At 45.2% G+C, this 23480-nt stretch overlaps 1 protein-coding gene and 1 pseudogene across 1 annotated transcript; one reads left to right on the top strand and one right to left on the bottom strand.

Moving 5' to 3' along the window:
- Window positions 1–2544: 2544 nt before the first annotated feature.
- Window positions 2545–4259, bottom strand: LOC127294513 (alkylated DNA repair protein ALKBH8 homolog). Its single transcript, XM_051324343.2, has 4 exons — window positions 3947–4259; window positions 3760–3788; window positions 3358–3561; window positions 2545–3130 (listed from the first exon to the last, which is right to left on the bottom strand). Exons 1-4 carry the CDS (start codon window positions 4236–4238, stop codon window positions 2807–2809), a joined length of 849 nt encoding a protein of 282 aa, XP_051180303.1. The 5' UTR covers window positions 4239–4259; the 3' UTR covers window positions 2545–2806.
- Window positions 4260–8106: 3847 nt separating this feature from the next.
- LOC127347374 (uncharacterized) overlaps window positions 8107–23480 on the top strand; it is a 39966-nt pseudogene continuing 24592 nt past the window's right edge.

Genomic DNA, 23480 nt, shown 5'->3' with positions numbered 1-23480 from the left:
ACGATGAAGGAGTTGAACTCGGAGTCGGTAAGCGGGAGGCCGATGGATGCCAGTGTGTCGGCAAGTCCCTTGACCTTGTTGTAGAACTCCGTAGCCGTAGAGTCGAGCTTCTCGCACTCGCCCAGCTCACGGCGAAGGGAGCTGGCGCGAGCCTGGGACTGAGAGGCAAACGAGCGCTCGAGGATTGTCCAAGCCTCCTTGGCCGTCTTGGCAAAGACGATGAGGCCGGTGACGGACGGCGAGAGCGACCCCTGGATGGAGGAGAGGATCGCTTGGTCTTGGCCCATCCATACGCGATGCGCCGGGTTATAGACCGGCCCATTGACGCTGTCCACAAGCGCCGGAGGGCACGGAAGAGAGCCGTCGACATAGCCAAGGAGGTAATGGCTGCCGAGAAGCGGCAGAACTTGCGCACGCCAGAAGATGTAGTTATCCGGGGTGAGCTTCACGGTGATGTGGCTGCCAAAGTGAAACGGCGCAGGCAGCGACCCCGTGTGAAAAACTGCCAGAGGCGTATACGCCATGGGGACAGCCGATGCCGATGGAGAGACCGTCGCCATCACGGGAGTAGTCCCGGAGGAGGGCGCGGTGGCCACCGTCGGGGCGTACGGCGCGAGGGCCAACGCGGAGAGGCCCGCCAGCCAGGCTGCCGCCATCTCCTCGGTCGTGAGTGGCTGAGGCGGGGCAGCAGGAGAGGCGGCGGGCGAGGGCGCAGGCGATGTGGAGGTCGTCAGCGCAAGCCCCGGCGACGAAGAGGCCGAGGGTTGGTTGGAGGGCGCGGGCAACGTGGAGGTCGTCAGCGCGAGCCCCGGCGACGAAGAGGCCGAGGGTTGGTTGGAGAAGAAGGAGCCGATGCTCATCGTGCCGATCGGGGGGGCGATGGCCGCATGGTCGATCGGGCGAGAGAGGAGAGCCGCAAGCGACGCGGGGAGGTGGCCGGCGGTGGAAGACCCGGAGAGGGCGGCGCTCGACATGGCGGCGACGGCGGCTCCGCGGGGACGGCGGCTACGTGGGCGGCGCGGGCGGCGGCTAGGGTTTGGGCGGAAGCGTGGAACGTACCAAGTCTGATACCATGTGATACAACGTAATTGTGGGGGAACCGGCTCAACCCTCCAAGGGGTGGCCTATCACATATATATATATGGGTGTGTCATACAAGGGTACATAGGTACAATATACAGAAGCTATACATAGTCTAACAGCGCCTCACCGGCATCATGCATGACCTGGAGGTCCTCGGAGATGGCGTCGCCGAGCTCAAGGCCGTGCAGAAATTCCTGCGCGTCGTGCCGAAGCGGTTCAAGCAGCTCGCCTACTCCATTCAGCAGCTGCTCGACCTCAAGACCATGACGGTTGAGGAGCTAGCTGGCCGGTTCTTGGCTGTCGAGGAGGAGCTCGACATGGAGGAAGAGGAGGGTGGCCAGCACGGTGGGACTCGTCTCCTCCTCACGGAGCAGGAGTGGCGTGCTCGTGACCGCAGCGGCGCTGGCAAGAAGAAGAACAACTTCGACATACGCAAGGTTCATTGCTACAACTGCCAAGAGTACGGGCATTACGCAAGGGACTGCACCGAGCCAAGAAGGGAGCAGGCACATCTCGCAGCCGCGACCTCCGACGACGAGCCAGCGCTGCTGTGAAGGGGTTCGTCATGGAGTTTCCAATAAAAGACAACAAGGTTAAGAGGGTGATTGTTGGAGTTAACCTTGTTGTTTGTAGCTCATCAGGTTTATTTCGTTGTTATTTTCTAAAGTCTGCATGTAGTAGTAGTCTATGCTAGGACAGTTTATGCATGGCATCATGGTGTAGTGGGACTGTCGACAGAGATGAGCGACTCGACGGTCAAGTGAAGCCAGGAGTTGTGAGTACATGCATGTATCTGTCAAGTTCTAGACTAGTTTCAGTCAGGTGTCATCTACATGCGCAGCTGAGTGCTAGAGAGGATCTGCACGTTGTGAGCCAAGAGACTAGTTCTCCCTGAGCTGAGTTAGTTGAGGCAAATACGTGAGGTTGAGCTGATCCAGTCGGTGTGTGCATGTAAGTTAGTTGTGCTAGTGGTGAACGTGTGCGAATAGTGCGTGCGTGTTAGCAGATAGTGCAGAGTGAAATACGGATTGAGCCGGTGTGTGGCTTGACTGTGTGTGTGATTTCCCTTTATAAGGAGTTGTAATCAGTTTGGTCAATTAAGAGGAAAAGGCACAAGTGTGTGCGGTGCAAAAAAGACTCTCGCGTGTGTCTTCTTCTTCCTCGAGGCAAAACTATCAGTGGTAAAGAGAGAACCATGTGCATCTCCACTACTTATTTGCAGTTGGTAGAAATGGATGCAGAAGGACGCAAGAACCATGTTTTTTTTTGTAGTCCCAGCGAGCAGGGCTGCCTTTTGTCTGATTTAGTTACGGTGCCATCACCACTTCACCATCCAACAATTATACGGAACTGATGCCCTTTCTATCCAGTTTGTGTTTGAAAACCAACATCCAGCTAGTGTAGATACAGATACCATGGTTAGCTGATTAATGGAAAATAAACATCAACAACTGATGTCAATACCAGGAGAATTTGTGTATGCGTGTATTGCAATCTGGTCCTCGGTACACCTCTTCCTTTTCTGTAGACAACAAAGATGAAGTGCATCCACGAAGAAAATAAACTCTTACATTCATAGTTTCGGAATAGCCTACAGTATTTTCAAATCCCACAACATTGCATTCACATGCCAAGAACATCTAGCTGATTGTCTTTAGCAAAATAATCAGTGTTACATTGCCAAAACACTAACATTATACAACAAATGTTAAACCTGTCAACTTTAGTTGGGAGAAGCCTTAAGTTTCCGCAGAGTAACTGAAGTTCTTCTATGCTGTTCAAGCTCTCTCCCATTCCAGAGCTGAGCACCTGGCTTGCGGTTTATCTCGTGCTTCCAGTGATACCGTGCATCACCTGACAGTACTACAAGTGAACCTGGGTTCAGGTAGACGGGGACATTGGTCGATTCACCCTCCCCGTGCTTCTGTGTATTCTGTGTATCGTGGGCAGCACATTCTGGACTAAAACTCATCACGCAGGCGGACTCGAGAGAGACTATTGCAATCCCGTCGTCGAAGCGCATCAGATCAACATGAGCGCAGATACCCTAGATTGCAAAATCAATTTGTCATAACAGATCATAGGAATTAAAAAGGTGCATCCAGCTAATTTTTTTTGAAACCTTTACCGTAGGGGAAAAGCTATTTTACTTGTATAGTTGTGTTGTGGTCTTGTGGGTATCAACTGAAGCAAGGTTTGAATAATAGCACTGTTTTGTATGCTTTATGTTGAACATAGGGCTCCAAATTTGTTGAGAAGAATAACAGTTCGCACCTCACCTGGCTTGTATCTGTTTGCAATCAGTTGATCAAAAAGCGGTTCCCTCCACAGCAAATCTGATGGCAGAGGACATGCATCTTCATCCTCCTTCGTCCACCCTGGGCTGATGCCAACATCAACATCACCAATGCAAATACATTCGCGAACAAGCGCAGAAAGTTCAACAGCCCATGGAGGGAGATCACCGAATCTCATTGCCTAAACAGGAAAAATTTGAAAACAAAACTCGATATTCAGCTTATGAGCATGTAAGTTCCTGTAATTTGATGACAGACAGCAGATCTCCACTACTTTCAAAGAACTTGTACAAGACAAAAGTGAACACTAGTAGGAACTCTAGTGTACAAGCTAGCACATTTGTTAGATACTGAAACAATCGAGGGGAAAATAACTTACTTGGTTGCTTGCATCACTGAACCATCCTTCTGCAAATAACACAAATGGGGACATCGACAATTTTGAATCATCTCATCGATACTTAGAATTCATTAAAGCAAAAGCTAGACCGAAATTTCGTCTGTGATTTGATGGCTCTGGTAAAATAAGCAGGTAAAGAGATGGGAGGCGACAGGCCGCAGCTCACCTCGTTGGATCGCAGCAAGTAGGCGCAACTGATCATCGGAGGGAAGGAAGTCAGCGCAGAGCCACAGGCCCCTCACCCCCGGTACGGCCTCCCATCTCCACCGTTCACGGCCCGCCCCGCCAACCAGCGGAGAGCTAGCCGCCTCGCGAGGCGCATCGGAGTCGCTTTCTGATGAGTCTCCGAAGGCCTCCCGTAGCGCCTCACGTCTACGAAGCTCGTCGTCGTAGCTGGCGGCGGCGGGCTCGGCGGCAGCCATGGTGACTGCGTCGCAGCGTACTGTGGTATCTTGCATCCGTCTTTGGTTTTGCGTTTACGTAAAGATAGTGGCCGCCTTCATAAAAATAGTAGCGGGGAAATTTAGATTTTAACTCGTCTTCATTTGATTTTTTTTTACTATATTTGTGTTGCTATATTTATGGTGTGTTAGGTAGCAAAGTATATTTAATTTTTTCTTGAAATACTATGATTTTTTATAAAAATACTAGTAAGTGTGCACGTGCAACGCACGATTAAAATTCTCGTAAGTACAAAAATATTCCTAAAAAACTGCTCAACTTTTCTAAAAAACCGAGGAAGGAGGAAAAGTAAAGTATTGGTTTGCTAGCGCTCAAATAAGGTGGGTTACTTTTTCGAAAATTCCGTCAACCTATTAATATAATCATCCAAAGCACTATATATAATAATTACAAATAAGTCTTTGGACTACCTAGCGACGACTACAGGCACTTGTGCAAGCCAAAGGTGCACTGACGTCCTCGTCCCTCCATTAGCGGAGCCGGACAAAACTTGTCGTAGTAGACCTTGTTGTAGTAAAAAGAAACTGACCTAAAACCATACCAACGAACGGACCGGATCCCAGCTGATCCGTAGGGCACACGACTGTACAGGGCCTCCGCGAGCACTATACGCACCACTAAAGCGGAGATAGGACAAGGACGACATTATTCTGACTTCATGATGTAGTCGGCATCTCACCATCCCGAAAAGGATTGAAAAAATACTAAAAAGGATAAGATCCCTCCGCCAGTGAGAGGTTGTGGTCTGCCACACCTCCAAGCCCCCAAGACCGCTGAGGGCGAAGCGAACTGGCGGAGCCACCGGCAAGGGTGAGAAAAAACTAGATTGGTTTTACTTTGGCTGCGGCCTCCAGATCGTCTCTCATATCTATCGTCTATCTCTATCTCTACCCTTTAATTGATCCGACCTTGTTTAGATACAAATATTGTGGTATTAATATATTTTGGTTTTGGAAAAACTAAAGTTCCAACAACAAAAATAGTATAGCGTGTCTTTTTCCGAAGATTACTCATATTTGCGGGATCTTGATAACTTGTATAGTGGCATGGGCATCATGAAAACATCGTGGAGGATAACAATAAGCCACAAGATGTTATGAGCGATTTATATCCCAATATGGATGATGGTTTATCTATAGGTGAAAAATAAATTATTGGTGTGTTGTAAACTTGTTGTGGCTACTTTAAACCTTTACGATGTTGTAAGAGCAACCCCAGATCTAAAGGTGCCACATATTCCTATTCCTTTATTAAAAAAAGGCTAAGGGAATGCTAACAATCGAAATGTACGCCCATGTCGGCATGAGGATTTAGGGTACGACTCAATCACAACTTTTCATATGGCGATGGATGAAATCGTAGTTCCCATCCACCGTTCGCTCGAATATCTAACAATTTTCCATATGTTTGCTTCACTTGAATATATTTGAACATTGACATAAATTGCCAACAACTTTTGGAGGGTTCAAATTTCTAGGACTTTCTCTATGGTGATTATTTCATTTGTAGAATTCAAGCACGTTGGAACTTTCTCTAAGGAATCATTTATGCTAAATTCTATATAAAATCTAACACCTATCTTATGGCATACCTTCTAGCGGAAGTTCTTGGTGTTTATTTTCCTTTTTTCTTGATTATTGGAATCATGCCAATCAAATGGATCATATAGTAAACGAATGGAAATTGGTTGTTAAAGCTATTGTGTAGGCAACATCCATGTTCAAAACTGGAGTGTACCCTCTACCCAAGAAATATGAGTAACAGAAGAGAAATTAAAAGGTCGACACCCAATTTTCTGTTTTTTTTTTCTGGCATGTCCAGACTCCGGAGTCGGATGTTCCTATCAGGGGCATATTTGGTTGACCACGAAGTCTCTTCCCGGCTCATGTGGTTGCCCACCGAAAATAAATTTTTACATCACCTTAAAACAGCTTAGGATTTAGCTAATGAAGAACTCGTGAATCATCCTTTCACGGAGACAGACTTTTATAAGGGAAAATTTGGTCTGTTGTGGCTCCAGGCGAGTGCATGCATGTTGTGATTGTTACCTAACCTTTGCCTATTTAGTATATAATCTATTTTATTCAATCCCGAAAATTGCTTTTGACTCCCAAACTCCAGTGCTCTCGCTATTTAAAAAAAAAGAATTTATAAGTTATCAAAAAATCTGAAAATAATTCTGGAGATTGTCTGTGATACATCTCACAATCATTCAAAATCTTAACCGCAAATTCTTTTTTATTTTATACTAGATAAAAATAACAAAATATGTTTTTGAAGATTTGAAAATGACTATCAGATATGCATTTTTGTCATTTTTGTGTAGCTTCAAATATAAAGTATTTGAAATTGGTATTGTGCACGTTTGTGGGATACGTTTTTCAAAAAAATTGAAACTCAAAAATATAATTTTTTATTTATTTGAAAAACGAGATCACTGGTGCTTATGTGCACTAAATCTCTATCCAATCCAATCCACTCTAATCTACGTAATGATGCTTTGATTCGAGATAAATTCTACATGACAAATATGCATCACAACGTTGTGGTTCTTTTTCTGCGACCATTTGTTACTTTCCTTGAGTGCTAAAAGTTCTATTAAGTGCTCATGTTTGTAGCTTTTTAGACGAATTTTATTAAAATTTTCACACAGGTTGACCGTTTGGAATTTCCTTCCAAGAGAAGCTTCATCTTCTTGTTTCACACAACTTTTATGTTGTAAGTTTTCTGTTTTTTTTTATGACCAATCGTTTTGATATTTCTAGACGAGTAGATCTACATTTTGTCAAACTTATAACATGAAAGTTATGTGAAACGATAAGATGAAGCTACCCATTGATAGAAACTTTAAACAACACACCATGTGCGACAAGTTTGATAAAATTTGATCGAAAAAGCTTCAAACATGAACACAAAATGAAACTCTTATCACTCAATTAAACTAGGAACCAGTCACACGATGGAATCATAACATCAAGGTGCATCTTTTTTATGTAGAATTTATCTCACATTGTGTTGGGTACATTAGAAGAAATGAAGACAAAGCTGGTTTGTTAAACACAACATACTCCAATGCCTCCTAACCAAACATTCTTGCTTTTTTTTTTTGGTTTTTGGGTCTTACTATGTGCAAACAAAATGAAGAGCATAAATTTAGACTTAGCCCAACCTATAATAGCTCTAGTGGATTGCTGTGCACAAATACAAAAAGCTAGCACGCAACCAAAGACGCCCTAGCGCTTGGCGGTGGGCAGGGCCGCAGCGGCACGTACTCACATTACTCATGTGGGGTTGAGCAGACAAATACGATTTTTCTGGTGGAATCAGGCCCTAGCGGTCACTGATCTGTTGTTCATGACCTTGTGGTTTGTGTTTCACTCCAATGGCATATTTTTCGTGTTTCGTATCGATGTGGTATTTTTTGAAATCTATTCAATCATTTGTTTGAAATGTATTCAATTTAATGAAATCATGTTATTTCAAAAACATTATTTATACATCAACACATTTTTAGATTGTTTCAACTGTTTTTCAACCAAACTACTGTAAATTTGATTTATAAAAGAAATCTACTACATGGAGTACAAGATTTCGTTACAGTTTCAAATAAATATCAAAAGACATGTCATATCGATAGGAATGAAAACAAGCGATATGTGCTTGAGGGTGTGGCATGAATCAGGGCTAATATGAACCGCCGATCAAACACCGCTGGGGCGCGGTTTACGTTAGAAAAGACTTCCCGTTGAGCTGACTCGTGCTATAGTAAACCCTCGCATGGTCGTGGGAAGCACGCGAAAAAAAAAAGGCCATCGAGATCTGCATGGGAGGATTCCCGGAAGAGAAGACGGTGCCATAACTCCGATGGCCGCCGTCGCCCCAGCGCCAGAGGACCTCGCCGTGGAGGAAACCTACAAGGTCAAGCTCGTCCCGGCCGGCGTGGAACGCGACGAGGCCACCGAGCCTATCACCCTACCGGTGCGTACGCTGAATAAATGAATAATTATATGTGCGCGCAACAGTCTAAATAAACTTATTGATGAACTGCAGGAACTACCGCTTTTGGATCGCAGATATACTTGGACAAACGTCCAAGGACGAATCCACCCTAGTGCGATTGGATCGCGCTTTCATTAACCTCGGCTGGGGAGGCCACCACCGAAATCACAGATCTTCAGGTACGAGAAAGCTTGGGAATTCGGTCCCGAATACAGGGCCCTTATGGCCTCACTCTGGGCACGGCCTCAGAACAGATTGCCACCCCAGGCCCCTCTGAGACTATGCAACGCTCTAAAATGGGTTCGGGCCGAATCCAAGCGATGGGAGAAACAGCGTCGTCGGCCCACTGAGATAGTCTCCAACTGCAGAAGCGTTCTTGAACTTCTTGATTTGGTTGAGGAACTTTGACCGCTTCTGGCCCCCGAAAATTTGTTAAGGGACCGTGTCCGTCTGCGCCTCTCACAGGAATACAAAATCATCAATGCCTACTGGAAACAACGCTTCACGTTTCTCCTGTGCCGTTTTGGAGAAGACAACACTAAATTCTTCCACGCCTGCGCCTCCACACGCCTCAGAAAAAAATCAGATCAAGGTCTTACATGATGGGGATCGGGTCTTGTACAACCACGCAGACAAGGCAAAATTGCTGCGGGATTTCTATGTCGGCCTTCTAGGCACCTCCACCCCGCCGGTTTGGGGCTTTGACCTGAACGCTTCCATGCACAGCGTTGCGGGCTAACGGGAACTAGAAAAACCTTTCACCATCCAAGAAGCTAAAGAAGTTGTCTGGTCTATGCGTATGGACAGTAACCCTGGCCCCGACGGATTCGGACCTGCCTTCTTTCGCACTTTCTGGGACGTTGTCAGTCCGGACCTCATGGCCTTCCTCTAAGATTTCTATGATGGGGTTGCCCCCCTCGACGGACTTAACCGAGCGTTTATTTCGCTGATTCCAAAGAAGGACGTTGTGCTCACTGCAGACGGCTTCCGCCCTATCTCACTACAGAACTGCGTTATGAAGACTGTCACCAGGATCCTCACGCCGAGACTCCAGCACTTCATTGAGCGGCTCATCTCCTTTGAATAATCGGGGTTTGTCAAAGGGAGGAACATTGTTGACAATTTCCTGTATGTTGCTGACGTGGTCCAGAGCTGTCGAGCCCGCAAAACTCCTGCGGTGGTGCTCAAGCTGGATTTCAAGAAGGCCTTCGACTCAGTCCACTGGGAGGCGTTGGACGCCATCCTGGAAGCGCGCGGCATTGGCCCTCTCTTCCGATCTTGGATTTCCTCTATTCTTAACACTGGGCGGACTGCGATTCTGCTCAACGGGGTCCCCGGGCGATGGATTTCTTGCAAAAAATGGGTTGCGCCAAGGAGACCCGCTATCCCCATATATATGTACCTTGCCGTCTCCGACTTGCTCCTTTGCCTCATTGCCATGGAAGGTGCCAAGGAGCGCCTCTTGCACCCCCTTGTGGACCACCTCCCATGCCCTGTAATCCAATACGTTGACGACACTTTGTTGATTTTGCGTGCCGAGCACTCACAGGTCCGACGCCTCAAAGTGGTCCTTGATCTCTTCTCACAAGCCACTGTTCTGCACATCAACTTCCACAAGAGCACCTTCGTCCCCATCGGCGGGGTTCCTGGGGACCTTGCCTCAGAGCTTGCCGGCATTCTTGGATGCCCCGTCTCATCCTTCCCCCAAACCTACTTGGGGCTGCCCCTATCGGATCATAAGTTACATGCGTCTGCACTGGAATTTTTGTTCGTCAAGATCTCCAAGCGCATCCCGACTGGCGCATGTCCCTGCTCCCCATTGGCGGGCGTCTCATGCTCACTGACGCGGTTTTGTTCGCTCTCCCGTCGTTTGCAATGTCCGTCCTACCAATCCCCAAGGGAACTCTTGCAAAGATGGACAGACCCCGGCGTGCAATGTTCTGGGAAGCGAAAGAGAAATGCTCAGAAGGTGATTGCCAGGTCGCCTGGGATTACGTTTGCCGGCTACGGTCTGAAGGTGGACTCGGCATTATTGATCTTGGCCTCCAGAACAAGTGCCTCTTGCTAAAGGTGTTGCAAGGTCTTTTCTCGGGGCGCGACTCTCCATGGACCAGATGGGTGAAGCGCAACTACCTCTGTGAACTCCCCCCACGCGGCCACTCCCGCCTGGAGGTGCTTCCAGTTGCTTATCCCCCTATACCGCTCCATTACTAAGGTGGAACCCCACGACGGGCGCTCAACCTCCCTCTGGCATGATTCCTGGACCCCCCTAGGCCCCCTATCTGCAGCCCTACTCCGGCCCCTCGCCACTGTTGCCGACTCCCTCGAAGCCGAAGACATGGTGATCCCTCTCACCCATAGAGTGACTGCTGCCACCGCTGGGGAGTTAGAGTTTGTGCATTCTTGCCTCTCGCAGATCTCCCTCGCCATGTCGCCGGACATCCGTACCATCTCTCTTGGTCCCTCCGACAGCTTCTCCACCGGAAACATTTATCGAGCCCTGCACTCCTCCGGGTGTGTCGTCCCCGGCCAAGAAATCAACTAGGACTGCTTCACACCGCTCAAAGTATGGGTGTTCTTCTGGATTCTACGCCTCCAAAAAACCAGAACGCGTGCGCTGCTGCATCGCCTTGACTGTGTACCCTCCCCCGACTGCCCATTTTGCCCGGGGCATGCAGAAAGCGTCGCGCACTTGTTCGTTTGCTGCCCCCCACCTCCGACCGTTATGGAGTATCGTCTCTCCCTCGAGGCGTCCCCACGGTGGTGCCGATTTACCAGCTCTCCTCGATAGCCTCTCCGAGGACCTGTCGCAGATGCACAAGAAGGCGCGGAATACTGCCATCCTTGCTCTACTATGGTCCATTTGAAAATCCCGAAAGAGGATGGTCTTTGATGCAGACCCCATGTCTACTGCCCGGGTGATAGCTATGGCCGTTGACCACCTCCGTCTATGGGTCGTCCGTGCCCCTGCTAGTGTGGACACGAGCCCCCTCCTTGTAAGCACCCTCCCTCCCAATCCTGGGCGGTATGCCGCCCCAGACCCAGGGCACTGGATGCAGCGCTACCCTGGTGTCGCTCTTTGTACTGTTACCGTTTTTGATGAAATATGAGTTCAGGTGGGCAATCGGCCCCCGTTGATTTCTCAAAAAAATAATGAATAATTATACATGCCATACTACTCTGTGTCGACCTTACTGTGACCGTGCGACGGCATTGGCCGGTCGGGTCGCTCCTACTATGTGTAACTTCAGCATCTTGCTGTATACTCACCAATCACCAGCAGCAGAGGGGTTGTTGCTGCTGTGCTTCCTCTCTGGCGAGGCGGGCAGTGTCCTGGGGCAGGCAGCTCCTCTCCCGCGCCGTCGTCGGCAGCGAGCCGAAGCGTGTGCTCGTGGCGGTGGCCGCCGGCACGGAGCCGCTGGAGGCGGCTGCCCCTGCCGACATTCTTGAGCGCGCCGGCGCAAGGGTCACGGTGGCCACCGTCGGCGACATCGTCGTGGAGGCCGCTCACGGGGTCAGGTTCGTCGCGGACGGCAGGGTCGCCGACCTGGAAGGCGAGGAATTGGACCTCATCGTCCTACCAGTGCGCGTTCTCATCACTTCTACACCGTTGCATCATCATCCTATATATCATGTAGGAAGGAATGGTATTATGGTAAGATTAGTTAATCTCAGAGACTGCAAGGAGCTCGAGAAGATGGTCAAGAAGCATGGACAGAAGGGGCGCCTCTACGGTGCCATCGCCCATCGGCGCCGCTCCGGCGGTGGCGCTGGCCCATTGGAGCATGCTCAAAGGCTTCAAGGTGCACACACAGAGAATTAAATGGACGCCTGTACAATGTTAGTAATTTTGTTGAAGAAGATCATTGGCGGCGTGCTCTGTTGTTTCGTTCAGGCGACTTGCTATCCGGCATTGTTGGGCCGGTTCGGCAATGAAGTGATCGCCATGGACTCGAGGGTGGTGACGGACAGGAACCTGGTGACCAGCCAGGGTCTCGGGACGGCGATCGAGTTCGCACTCGCCTTGGTGGAGCAGCTCTACGGAGAAGACAAGATGGAGGAGGTTGCTGGACCGTTGGTACGGTATAGCTAGGTGTTTCATTGGACACATTTCATTGGCAGTTCTTCGGTTCAATTTTCTTAATTAGTTGGGTACAAATTCGCCGACGATCTAGTTCAAACGGCATAAACCTAACGTTCCCTGGCTCTGTAATAATTTGTGTCATTTTCCCCTTGTCCAATTAGTATGTGCGCCCCCAGCAAGGAATTGACTATACCATCCAAGAGTACAAGTTTGGACGGTCGTTTGCCGTCCCCAGAGTTATGATTTTCTCGCCACCTTGGCTATTGCCTATCCTGGATCTGCGGTTGGCTGACGGGTGCCCCCAATGTTGTAGCTATCCTTGATGGCTCGGTGTTGGAGTGTCTTTTGTGAGTATTTGTTAGTGTTGCGGTGTTGGAGTGTCTTGTTTGTGGGCGTGTGGGTGTGTTCTTTGTGTGGGCTTGCCCTATCATTGTTGGTTTTCGTTCGATTTTCTCCTAAAAACTAGACACTTTCTTTCTTAATTAATGAATGAGGCAAAACTTTTGCCGCCGTTCCAAAAAAAAAAAATCCAATGAAAATGCGCCGGCACACCTAAGATATACATGAGATGAAATTGAATTGAATGGATCACACTTTGCTTTTCTTCGTCCTTATAAGGGACTTTGTACGTGCTGTGACGCAGGTTCTCGTACCAGTTGCCAATGGCTCGGAGGAGATGGAGGCTCTCAATCTTAGGGGTCATTTACGGTAGGGAGAGAGACGCGTCAACCGTCCAATGTAAAATCCCAGGTAATGGGGTTATAAAAATAGAGGAAACAGATGTGTGCATTGCATTCATGCATAGAAAATCTGGGGAATTTTCGCGCTTTAAAGTAAAACAGTCACAGTAACTGAAGTTTCACTTGACCTTGGTGGAATTGAAGTAGCTCATCAAGTCAAGCGCTATAAACCTCAATGTGACTTTGATAAAACCTTGTTTTGGGTAGAGATGATTTGATCTAAGGGGTTAGATCAAATGGAACTAATAATCCACACAACAACACTTTACTCAATGATCAATTGCTTGATTTTATAAAAGATTATAATATGGTAATCCTTACTACAACATATGAACATCCATTTAATTGGAAATCAAGTAACAATAATTGGAGTAACTATTCCTAACTTATCTTTTCCATGTCTTAAACTAAGCCTTGAACCTACCATGAACCTCATGGTATCCATTACATTTCAAACTTGGAAACAAGACAAGGAGATCAACTCTAGAAATATATATAACCTTCTCTATTCCATATTAGTATACATCAAACCAAGAGAGATGAGAGTTCTACAATAATTATTAGAGAAGCAACAAACCTTGAGCTAAACCTTGGATATGCATCCAAGTATTCAAATCATCATCTTAAAGAGAAACCCTAGGATATTATTCAAGTCCTTCCCAAGTGAGAGAGCCCATTCATATCAATTCTAGTTTTACCTATTAATGAATAGAGGACAATCTTTGAACTAAAGAATTGAGTTGTAAACCATTTCATCTTGGAGTGGTGAGATAACCAAAAATCAAGTGGAATAAGACTATATCCATGAATTAGTGAAATAAGGGTTGGACTCATCCAACTAAGTTAGACAATAGAATCTTTAGCTCAGCAACCTAAATAAATATTAGGAGTACACCATAAACCCTAGAATAACTATTCCTATGAAAGAGAAGCTCAAGCTATAGTGCTATACTCAAGTTAGTTGAGGCAACACTTTAATTTGAGGGAAAGAAATATCCATATGTCCTGATAATTAAATCATCATTTATTAAGTAGAACCCTAAGTAATTATCTCAGGCAATCTCCTGGGATATAAATTATTGAGACAACCATAATTATGTCTATTCAAGAAACTATAAAAGAAAGTCTATATTTAGTTGATCAAGACAACACTTAATCTTGAGAGTGAGAAACCAAATTCATCAGAGATACCTTAGGAAGTCCAACCTTGATCATTATAAATTGTGTAATTATCATAAACCCTAGAGAACCTGAGGTTAAGATTAAGAACAAAATGATCATATAAAATACATGATCATGCTTTGGAGAGATGTGAGGATAAGTTAAACCCTACTGGTATAAGTAGATCCCATTTCTACCTGAAATTATAGGGAGATCACTAGTAAGAAACTCTAGACTTATATCCCAACCTTAACTTGTGATTCAATTGGTGATCATAAGTAGAATTCTACCATATCTACATTCCACATATTCTTCATTTAAGAAACATAAGAAAACCTTAGAGTAAAACTCTATACTTTATATGGTGAGAAACCATATATCCATATGACCAAAGTTAACTATAAAAAGAACTACAACCAATGTAGTTACTTACATGATAAATTGAGGTTAATAATAGAAGCCAATTGGGAGAAGATAAAAATAATTCTCAATAACTTCATAACAAGAGGAGGACATGAAATATTAAGCAAGTAACCATATTATTTTGGTTAGGGGAGAATAAACCCTAGCAAATGCAACATGATGTCATCTCACATCTACAAATTAAAATTATATCTCAACCCTAACTATTGTATCACTATGGAGATTACAAAACTATAAACCCAATCCACATTTGAGTTCCAACCCATGTGACATTAGGTAAATAGCATTTGAACCCTAGATTTGCACATCAAATAAATCTTGTGCTTCAATTCTTGAACATAAGAAAAACCTTGTGCTACATTATATGGTTAAACCCATATGTGTAGTGATCAACTATTTATCTTTGTAAACAAGATTAACCATGATGGAAAAATACCTACCTTAGATGCTTTCAAATATAATGATAGTGTTAACTGATACGTCTCCGACGTATCGATAATTTCTTATGTTCCATGCCACATTATTGATGTTATCTACATGTTTTATGCACACTTTATGTCATATTCGTGCATTTTCTGGAACTAACCTATTAACAAGATCCCGAAGTGCCAGTTGCTGTTTTCTGCTGTTTTTGGTTTCAGAAATCCTAGTAAGGAAATATTCTCGGAATTGGACGAAATCAAAGCCCAGGGGCCTATTTTCTCACGAAGCTTCCAGAAGTCCGAAGGAGAGACGAAGAGGGGCCACGGAGGGGCCACACCATAGGGCGGCGCGGCCCCCCCCTTGGCCGCGCCGGCCTGTGGTGTGGGGCCCCCGTGCCGCCTCTTGACCTGCCCTTCCGCCTATAAAAAGTCTCCGTGACGAAAACCCCAGTACCGAGAACCACGATACGAAAAACCTTCCAGAGACGCCGCCGCCGCCGATCCCATCTCGGGGGATCCAGGAGATCGCCTCCGGCACCCTGCCGGAGAGGGGAATCATCTCCCGGAGGACTCTACGCCGCCATGGTCGCCTCCGGTGTGATGTGTGAGTAGTCTACCCCTGGACTATGGGTCCATAGCAGTAGCTAGATGGTTGTCTTCTCCCCATTGTGCTATCATTGTCGGATCTTGTGAGCTGCCTAACATGATCAAGATCATCTATCTGTAATTCTATATGTTGCGTTTGTTGGGATCCGATGAATAGAGAATACTTGTTATGTTGATTATCAAAGTTATGCTATGTGTTGTTTATGATCTTGCATGCTCTCCGTTACTAGTAGATGCTCTGGCCAAGTAGATGCTTGTAACTCCAAGAGGGAGTACTTATGCTCGATAGTGGGTTCATGCCTGCATTGACACAGGACAAGGATGAGAAAGTTCTAAGGTTGTGTTGTGCTGTTGCCACTAGGGATAAAACATTGATGCTATGTCTAAGGATGTAGTCACTAGTTACATTACGCACCATACTTAATGCAATTGTCTGTTGTTAGCAACTTAATACTGGAAGGGGTTCGGATGATAACCTGAAGGTGGACTTTTTAGGCATAGATGCAGTTGGATGGCGGTCTATGTACTTTGTCGTAATGCCCAATTAAATCTCACTATACTCATCATGATATGTATGTGCATTGTCATGCTCTCTTTATTTGTCAATTGCCCAACTGTAATTTGTTCACCCAACATGCTGTTCGTCTTATGGGAGAGACACCTCTAGTGAACTGTGGACCCCGGTCCAATTCTCTTTACTGAAATACAATCTACTGCAATACTTGTTCTACTGTTTTCTGCAAACAATCATCTTCCACACAATACGGTTAACTCTTTGTTACAGCAAGCCGGTGAGATTGACAACCTCACTGTTTCGTTGGGGCAAAGTACTTTGCTTGTGTTGTGCAGGTTCCACGTTGGCGCCGGAATCCCTGGTGTTGCGCCGCACTACATCCCGCCGCCATCAACCTTCAACGTGCTTCTTGGCTCCTCCTGGTTCGATAAACCTTGGTTTCTTTCTGAGGGAAAACTTGCTGCTGTGCGCATCATACCCTTCTCTTGGGGTTGCCCCAACGAACGTGTGAAATACACGCCATCAAGCTCTTTTTCTGGCGCCGTTGCCGGGGAGATCAAGACACGCTGCAAGGGGAGTCTCCACTTCTCAATCTCTTTACTTTGTTTTTGTCTTGCTTAGTTTTATTTACTACTTTGTTTGCTGCACTAAATCAAAATACAAAAAAAATTAGTTGCTAGTTTTACTTTATTTACTGTCTTGCACTCTGTATCAAAAACACAAAAAAAAATTAGTTACTTGTTTTACTTTATAATATCATGCATGTTTTTATTACACTAGTTTGGCATAATGGACAAGAATGATCTTCTTATTCTATTTCCTGATTTAAAACATGGATTGTTTGATGCGAAAATTAAAAAACCTATGGAATCTTATTTGCGTGCTGGTAGTAATATTAGTATGAACGCTTTGAACACCATTGTTGATAATAATATAGAAAGTTCTAAGCTTGGGGAAGCTGGTTTTCATGATCTTTTTATTCCCCCAAGCATTGAGGAGAAAATTTACTTTGATGATACTTTGCCTCCTATTTATGATAATGATATTGGTCTTTTAGTACCGCCTGTTATGGAGGATAAATTTGATTATGATTACAATATGCCTCCTATATTTGATAATGAGAATAATAATGATAGCTACTTTGTTGAATTTGCTCCCACTACAACTAATAAAATTGATTATGCTTATGTGGAGAGTAATGATACTTTTATGCATGTGAATAAGAATGCTTTATGTGATACTTATATTGTTGAGTTTGTTCATGATGCCTCTGAAAATTATTATGAGAGAGGAAAATATGGTTGTAGAAATTTTCATGTTACTAAAATGCCTCTCTATGTGCTGAAATTTTTGAAGCTACACTTGTTTTATCTTCCTGATCTTGTCATTTTGCTCTTCATGAATTTATTTGTGTACAAGGTTCCTTTTCATAGGAAGCATGTTAGACTTAAATGTGTTTTGTATTTGCTTCTTGATGCTCTCTTTTGCTTCAAATACTATTTCTTGCGAGTGCATCATTAAAACTGCTGAGCCCATCTTAATGGCTATAAAGAAAGAACTTCTTGGGAGATAACCCATGTGTCATTTTGCTACAGTACTTTGTTTTTATTTTGTGTCTTGGAAGTTGTTTACTACTGTAGCAACCTCTCCTTATCTTAGTTTTGTGTTTTGTTGTGCCAAGTAAAGCCGTTGATAGAAAAGTAAGTACTAGATTTGGATTACTGCGCAGTTCCAGATTTCTTTGCTGTCACGAATCTGGGTCCACCTCCCTGTAGGTAACTCAGAAAATTAAGCCAATTTACGTGCATGATCCTCAGATATGTACGCAACTTTCATTCAATTTGAGCATTTTCATTTGAGCAAGTCTGGTGCCATTTTAAAATTCGTCAATACGAACTGTTCTGTTTTGACAGATTCTGCCTTTTATTTCGCATTGCCTCTTTCGCTATGTTGGATGAATTTCTTTGATCCACTAATGTCCAGTAGCATTATGCAATGTCCAGAAGTGTTAAGAATGATTGTGTCACCTCTGAATATGTCAATTTATATTGTGCACTAACCCTCTAATGAGTTGTTTCGAGTTTGGTGTGGAGGAAGTTTTCAAGGATCAAGAGAGGAGTATGATGCAACATGATCAAGGAGAGTGAAAGCTCTAAGCTTGGGGATGCACCCGGTGGTTCACCCCTGCATATATCAAGAAGACTCAAGCGTCTAAGCTTGGGGATGCCCAAGGCATCCCCTTCTTCATCGACAACATTATCAGGTTCCTCCCCTGAAACTATATTTTTATTCCATCACATCTTATGTGCTTTTTCTTGGAGCGTCGGTTTGTTTTTGTTTTTGTTTTGTTTGAATAAAATGGATCCTAGCATTCACTTTATGGGAGAGAGACACGCTCCGCTGTAGCATATGGACAAGTATGTCCTTGGTTTCTACTCATAGTATTCATGGCGAAGTTTCTTCTTCGTTAAATTGTTATATGGTTGGAATTGGAAAATGATACATGTAGTAATTGCTATAAATGTTTTGGGTAATGTGATACTTGGCAATTGTTGTGCTCATGTTTAAGCTCTTGCATCATATGCTTTGCACCCATTAATGAAGAAATACATAGAGCATGCTAAAATTTGGTTTGCATATTTGGTTTCTCTAAGGTCTAGATAATTTCTAGTATTGAGTTTGAACAACAAGGAAGACGGTGTAGAGTCTTATAATGTTTTCAATATGTCTTTTATGTGAGTTTTGCTGCACCGGTTCATCCTTGTGTTTGTTTCAAATGAGCCTTGCTAGCCTAAACCTTGTATCGAGAGGGAATACTTCTCATGCATCCAAAATACTTGAGCCAACCACTATGCCATTTGTGTCCACCATACCTACCTATACTACATGGTATTTTCCGCCATTCCAAAGTAAATTGCTTGAGTGCTACCTTTAAAATTCCATCATTCACCTATGCAATATATAGCTCATGGGACAAATATCTTAAAAACTATTGTGGTATTGAATATGTCATTATGCACTTTATCTCTTATTAAGTTGCTTGTTGTGCGATAACCATGTTTACTGGGGACGCCATCAACTATTCATTGGTTGAATTTCATGTGAGTTGCTATGCATGTTCGTCTTGTCTGAAGTAAGGGCGATCTACACTGAGTTGAATGGTTTGAGCATGCATATTGTGAGAGAAGAACATTGGGTCGCTAACTAAAGCCATGATCCATGGTGGAAGTTTCAGTTTTGGACAAACATCCTCAAATCTCTAATGAGAAAAGAATTAATTGTTGTTGAATGCTTAAAGCATTAAAAGAGGAGTCCATTATCTGTTGTCTATGTTGTCCCGGTATGGATGTCTAAGTTGAGAATAATCAAAAGCGAGAAATCCAAATGCGAGCTTTCTCCTTAGACCTTTGTACAGCGGCATAGAGGTACCCCTTTGTGATACTTGGTTAAAGCATATGTATTGCGGTGATAATCCAGGTAGTCCAAGCTAATTAGGACAAGGTGCGGGCACTATTGGTACACTATGCATGAGGCTTGCAACTTATAAGATATAATTTACATGATGCATATACTTTATTACTACCGTTGACAAAATTGTTTCATGTTTTCAAAATCAAAGCTCTAGCACAAATATAGCAATCGATGCTTTTCCTCTATGGAGGACCATTCTTTTACTTTCAATGTTGAGTCAGTTCACCTATTTCTCTCCACCTCAAGAAGCAAACACTTGTGTGAACTGTGCATTGATTCCTACATACTTGCTTATTGCACTTATTATATTACTCTATGTTGACAATATCCATGAGATATACATGTTACAAGTTGAAAGCAACCGCTGAAACTTAATCTTCTTTTGTGTTGCTTCAATGCCTTTACTTTGAATTATTGCTTTATGAGTTAACTCTTATGCAAGACTTATTGATGCTTGTCTTGAAGTGCTATTCATGAAAAGTCTTTGCTATATGATTCACTTGTTTACTCATGTCATATACATTGTTTCGATCGCTGCATTCACTACATATGCTTTACAAATAGTATGATCAAGATTATGATGGCATGTCACTCCAGAAATTATCCGTGTTATCGTTTTACCTGCTCGGGACGAGCAGAACTAAGCTTGGGGATGCTGATACGTCTCCGACGTATCGATAATTTCTTATGTTCCATGCCACATTATTGATGTTATCTACATGTTTTATGCACACTTTATGTCATATTCGTGCATTTTCTGGAACTAACCTATTAACAAGATGCCGAAGTGCCGATTGTCGTTTTCTGCTGTTTTTGGTTTCAGAAATCCTAGTAAGGAAATATTCTCGAATTGGACGAAATCAAAGCCCGGGGGCCTATTTTCTCACGAAGCTTCCGTGAAGTCCGAAGGAGAGACGAAGAGGGGCCACGGAGGGGCCACACCATAGGCGGCGCGGCCCCCTTGGCCGCGCCGGCCTGTGGTGTGGGGCCCCCGTGCCGCCTCTTGACCTGCCCTTCCGCCTATAAAAAGTCTCCGTGACGAAAACCCCGCACCGAGAACCACGATACGGAAAACCTTCCGGAGACGCCGCCGCCGCCGATCCCATCTCGGGGGATCCAGGAGATCGCCTCCGGCACCCTGCCGGAGAGGGGAATCATCTCCCGGAGGACTCTACGCCGCCATGGTCGCCTCCGGTGTGATGTGTGAGTAGTCTACCCCTGGACTATGGGTCCATAGCAGTAGCTAGATGGTTGTCTTCTCCCCATTGTGCTATCATTGTCGGATCTTGTGAGCTGCCTAACATGATCAAGATCATCTATCTGTAATTCTATATGTTGCGTTTGTTGGGATCCGATGAATAGAGAATACTTGTTATGTTGATTATCAAAGTTATGCTATGTGTTGTTTATGATCTTGCATGCTCTCCGTTACTAGTAGATGCTCTGGCCAAGTAGATGCTTGTAACTCCAAGAGGGAGTACTTAAGCTCGATAGTGGGTTCATGCCAGCATTGACACTGGGACAAAGGATGAAAGTTCTAAGGTTGTGTTGTGCTGTTGCCACTAGGGATAAAACATTGATGCTATGTCTAAGGATGTAGTCACTAGTTACATTACGCACCATACTTAATGCAATTGTCTGTTGTTAGCAACTTAATACTGGAAGGGGTTCGGATGATAACCTGAAGGTGGACTTTTTAGGCATAGATGCAGTTGGATGGCGGTCTATGTACTTTGTCGTAATGCCCAATTAAATCTCACTATACTCATCATGATATGTATGTGCATTGTCATGCTCTCTTTATTTGTCAATTGCCCAACTGTAATTTGTTCACCCAACATGCTGTTCGTCTTATGGGAGAGACACCTCTAGTGAACTGTGGACCCCGGTCCAATTCTCTTTACTGAAATACAATCTACTGCAATACTTGTTCTACTGTTTTCTGCAAACAATCATCTTCCACACAATACGGTTAACTCTTTGTTACAGCAAGCCGGTGAGATTGACAACCTCACTGTTTCGTTGGGGCAAAGTACTTTGCTTGTGTTGTGCAGGTTCCACGTTGGCGCCGGAATCCCTGGTGTTGCGCCGCACTACATCCCGCCGCCATCAACCTTCAACGTGCTTCTTGGCTCCTCCTGGTTCGATAAACCTTGGTTTCTTTCTGAGGGAAAACTTGCTGCTGTGCGCATCATACCTTCCTCTTGGGGTTGCCCAACGAACGTGTGAAATACACGCCATCATTAACCTTAAAAGGGGGTTACCATAGGAGTTATAAAACCTTAGCAAGTTGGTGCTCACACAAAATCATATGTAATCATCCACTTCTCAAATGGAAACCAAGTCTTAATAATAACCTCTGAAATACTTTGAGTTGCAATTATCAACTCTCATAAATCCTAACAGAATTAATTAACAAGAAAAAGAAATTAAAAATAAGAATTGAAACCCATGCCTATTTGCTATTATGAACAATCCACAACTATGCATTATAACCCAATACAAAATATTTGTTTCAAATAAAGAATGAAGTAATAGTACTTGCACTACATCCCAATTCAATTAACATAACAAGAACCCTGCAATTCAAATTTGAATTTAAATCAGATTCAAATAGAAAATATAAAACAGAAAATAGAAAATAGAAAAGAGGGGAAAAACTTTACCTGGACTTACCTGGCCGTGTAGCCCACCAAGCAGCCCAACAATTGGCCCAACAGCACCAGCCCAACTTAGCCCAGATACTCCTTCGTCGAAATATCTCCGAACCAGGTCGTCCTCATCCCTTTCCTCTCGCATGCCGGCCAGCACGAAGCCGTGCTTCGATTCTCCTTGCCGCTAGCGAGCTCTCCTCGTTCGGCGTCGTGACGAGGCATGTCTTGGCGCCATATAAAAGCTTGCTGTCGAACCCTGGCTCGTTTTCTTCCTCTTCTGCTCCAAAAATTCTCCCCAGACGAAACCCTAGCTCACCCCGGTCATCTCCCTCGCCGCCGTTCGGAGCCTTCCCAAGCCTCGCCGTGACCGCCATGATGACCGCCGTCCTCGACTTGCTAGGCCCACACCAGGAATCGAGCCGACGCGTCCTAAATCGACCTCACCGAGCCATCTTCTCCGCTCCCGGCCACCGTCTCCGCCGGCGATGGCGTCGCCGTCCGGTCACCTCTGCCTCGTCTGGGCACTCCGACGAGTTCCTGGTGAGCTCCTGCACCTCGTGGACCATTCCACTCTCTCCCTAGCATCCTATACCATGTCATCGCCGGAGACCTGCCAAGCACCGCCGCTCGGGCTTGCCGTCGAGCAAGCGCCGGCGACCTATAGGGGGCGGCGCCTGTAGGATAACGTTGCATAGAAAACAAAAAAATTTCCTACCGCGAACACGCAATCCAAGCCAAGATGCAATCTAGAAGACGGTAGCAACGAGGGGGTATCGAGTCTCACCTTTGAAGAAATTCCAAAGCCTACAAGATGAGGCTCTTGTTGCTGCGGTAGACGATCACTTGCCGCTTGCAAAAGCGCGTAGAAGATCTTGATCACGATCGGTTCCGGCGCCACGAACGGGCAGCACCTCCGTACTCGGTCACACGTTCGGTTGTTGATGAAGACGACGTCCACCTCCCCGTTCCAGCGGGCAGCGGAAGTAGTAGCTCCTCTTGAATCCGACAGCACGACGGCGTGGTGTCGGTGGCGGTGTAGAAGTCCGGCGGAGCTTCGCTAAGCTACGCGGGAAATATGAAGTGGAGGAGCAAAGCTAGGGTTTGGGAGGGGGTGGCCGGCCACTCAAGGGGGGCGGCCAAGCTATGGTCTTGGGGTGGCCGGCC

Source organism: Lolium perenne, chromosome 4 (assembly GCF_019359855.2).
Source record: "Lolium perenne isolate Kyuss_39 chromosome 4, Kyuss_2.0, whole genome shotgun sequence".
Lineage (NCBI taxonomy): Eukaryota > Viridiplantae > Streptophyta > Magnoliopsida > Poales > Poaceae > Lolium > Lolium perenne.
This window is presented reverse-complemented; position numbering and strand designations above follow the sequence as displayed.

Excerpts from the sequence above, each read along its gene's own strand:
- LOC127294513 (XM_051324343.2), bottom strand. The coding sequence starts at position 4,238 with ATGCAAGATACCACAGTACGCTGCGACGCAGTCACCATGGCTGCCGCC. Across the intron at positions 3,562-3,759 it reads TCAGTGATGCAAGCAACCAA|GCAATGAGATTCGGTGATCT; the intron begins GTAAGTTATTTT and ends TTTCCTGTTTAG. Across the intron at positions 3,131-3,357 it reads ACAGATACAAGCCAGGTGAG|GGTATCTGCGCTCATGTTGA; the intron begins GTGCGAACTGTT and ends TTTGCAATCTAG.